General features: G+C 37.8%; 1 protein-coding gene across 1 annotated transcript; it reads right to left on the reverse strand.

Moving 5' to 3' along the window:
* Window positions 1-581: 581 nt before the first annotated feature.
* LOC110444373 lies at window positions 582-2,464 on the reverse strand (the record flags this gene model as incomplete). Its single annotated transcript, XM_021488756.1, has 5 exons — window positions 582-694; window positions 882-1,052; window positions 1,339-1,496; window positions 1,618-1,690; window positions 2,369-2,464. Coding segments are annotated over 5 exons (611 nt in total), but the record flags the coding sequence as incomplete, so codon positions are not given.
* Window positions 2,465-2,793: the final 329 nt, after the last annotated feature.

Below are 2,793 nucleotides of genomic sequence, written 5' to 3' on the forward strand. Positions count from 1 at the left end.
GATGTAAGCGCAACATACTTACTTCCCCTTACTCGTGGCAACTGTAAGTTATATCAAAGTTTTACTTTCTACACAAACAACGTGTCACAATGTTTCAAGACCGACTGGTCCCTTTGTCAAACTATGACTGAGTGAGTAAATTGTATTTTTTACCTATACAACGATGTGAAGAAATTGTATAAACTTTGGTATCACATATTGATACCTATCCATAGGGTTAAGATGCTTACCTCCCCTTACTCATGGCTACTGAAAACATGATTTAAGTGTAATATGCTTATCTACCCTTACTTGTGGCAACTGATACCTGTCCATAGGGTTAAGATGCTTTCCTCCCCTAACTCATGTCCGCAGATAGTTTCTAGTATACACAACATTCTTATCCTTCTGATTCCTGCCATATTTGGTAAATATGACATGCTTACCTCTTCTGATTCTTGTATTGAACCCCCATGCTTAATTTGTTGACCACTCCACAATTTGTCAAGTTAAACTCGCCCAACTCCTGTATGGCATACTTAAACATCTTCTGATCTTGCATCCAGTTACCCTACCCAGCCTAAAAAGCATAACATGCTTACCTCCCCTGACTCTTGTCTCTGATACTCTCCAGAAGGTGTTGCTCTGTTTGCACTGCTGCATTCAACCTCCTAAGTTCTTCAAGTTGGGCTTGCAATGTCTCCTGCAGTAGGACCTAACAATAAAGTGGCAACATCACTTAGTCTATTATATTCTTTAATACTTTTTATTTTTACATGGCACAGTTGCTAAGTAATAAGCCCATTTAAAAAATATTTACCAAAAGTTTTTTGTTCATTGAAGAAACAAGAAAAGCTTACAACAGTAATAGTATTTTCTTTAGTAGGAGTGGCTCTTCTTACCTGCTGACCATTTGACCCTGCACTGCTGCCCCCTGGTGACCCTGGACTGCTGCCTCCTGGTGTCCAGCCCTGACCCTCCAGTTTGTCCTTGAGGTAGTATATTTGTTTCTCCAGGGTATGGTACTCCCGGTCACCTTGGGGCACACTGTTTAACTTCTGCTTCAGCTCCTGCTGCAAGTCAAACCAGAACTATTTTTTAAACTGAGCAAATTATAGTACATCTTCCGGGGAAGCAACAAAACAGTTTTCTCATCAGATGCTCGTAAAGAAGGCTTCCTCTAGGGGTTTTATAGAAGGTTTCATTAAGAGGTTCTCATGGATTTAATTTTAAGGTGTCTTCTGAAATGTTTCTTTTTTGAACAAGCAACTAAACCCCAATAAATTACAATTTTACACTGCAAAGCTCAACTTTAAAATTCAAAGAATTATGATAAGCTATTTTTTGGAGAATACTTACAATCTGCTCTCGCAGGTCCTCTTCCATACGTCTGGCATTCCTCAACCCCTCGGTTTTTACAGCAAGCTCTATCTGTAGCTCCTGGAGTTTGGCACTTAGGTCTGCACTGGAGCCTGTCTGAGACTGGCGCAACAGCGTCTGAAGCTTATCCACCAGGTCTGTGGGACACAACAGGGACATTAAATCTGAAGTGTGGCATGCAAAAGTACCTATTACAATTGTTACATTATCTTCAAACTAATTACTTAAGGAAATTTTTCTCCGAGTTCGTTTACGTACCATCCTTGCTCTGAAGGTCATGCCTGAGCTGTCCATTCACTTTGTCCTTCTCCTGGACACTGTCCAGCAGTGTCTGAAATAATGCAACACATAAAAGATGAAAATTGTAATATCAAGAGATCATATCAAGTGCTCTTAGTTCTGAAAAAAACAATTGTTGAAACCTTGATTTTAATCTTAAACTGAAAACCGGTTCAACACTAATTACTAAACACAACCCATTATTTGCTCATTACCCATTTCAAACACTCAACATATAATCAAATAATTCTTAACTCAAATTAACCTATTAACTTGATACCCAAAGTAATATAAACTCTCATCACATTTATGACTCATCACCTATACAAACTTGTAGCCCATTATCTGATGTTGCCAATTACAGATACATCGCCTATTATTGACTCATTCTTCACTCAGATTATTGACTTTCATCCAACCACTTGCTCTTTATCTATTAAATACACAGCTCATTACTGACTCATCTGTTACAAACTCACAGCTCCTGATTGAAGTCTTTGGCCAATGTAGACTTACCTCTCACTCTTTACTTTTTCAGTATTATAAACAACATGTAAATGACTTGTTTACAGGACCCATTAGCAATTTAATAAAGGGTCACTATTCTCTATAGGCCATGTTTGCATGTAAAATACTGTAATTCTCACACACACAAGCATGAAGTGGGACATTATCTTGTTATAGATCAACAAGGATATTGCTGACAGAGACAATAAAGATGGGAACATACACTGATGGTTTTGTCCTTGTCCGAGATGACTGCCCGTAATTTGTCCAAAACATCCTGACTTTGCTGGTGTGACCGACTAGCCTGGTTATCAGCAGACTGGTCAACATAAAGAAAAATATAGCATACCAACATGTTGTAGCAAAATTAGAAAACTGTCACAAATGGAGAGGTCATGATGTCTAAATATTAAATCAATTCAATCAAGACCCGACATTCATACTTAATGGTAGACCCGGCCCATAGACAATCACCATGAAAAATACTGCAGGTCTATTTGAATAATTTAGTTCATAAACCAATTTCTCTTTTAACTTATTTCCTATGATGACTTTATTTTGGTGATAAAAATAGAAGCGAGTGATAAAGTCCTCTGTGATCACTTGTCTTTCTGTATTACTACCATATTTTCTTCATTTCATGTTATT

The sequence above is a fragment of the Mizuhopecten yessoensis genome, unplaced genomic scaffold (assembly GCF_002113885.1).
Source record: "Mizuhopecten yessoensis strain PY_sf001 unplaced genomic scaffold, ASM211388v2 hete_36107988, whole genome shotgun sequence".
NCBI lineage: Eukaryota > Metazoa > Mollusca > Bivalvia > Pectinida > Pectinidae > Mizuhopecten > Mizuhopecten yessoensis.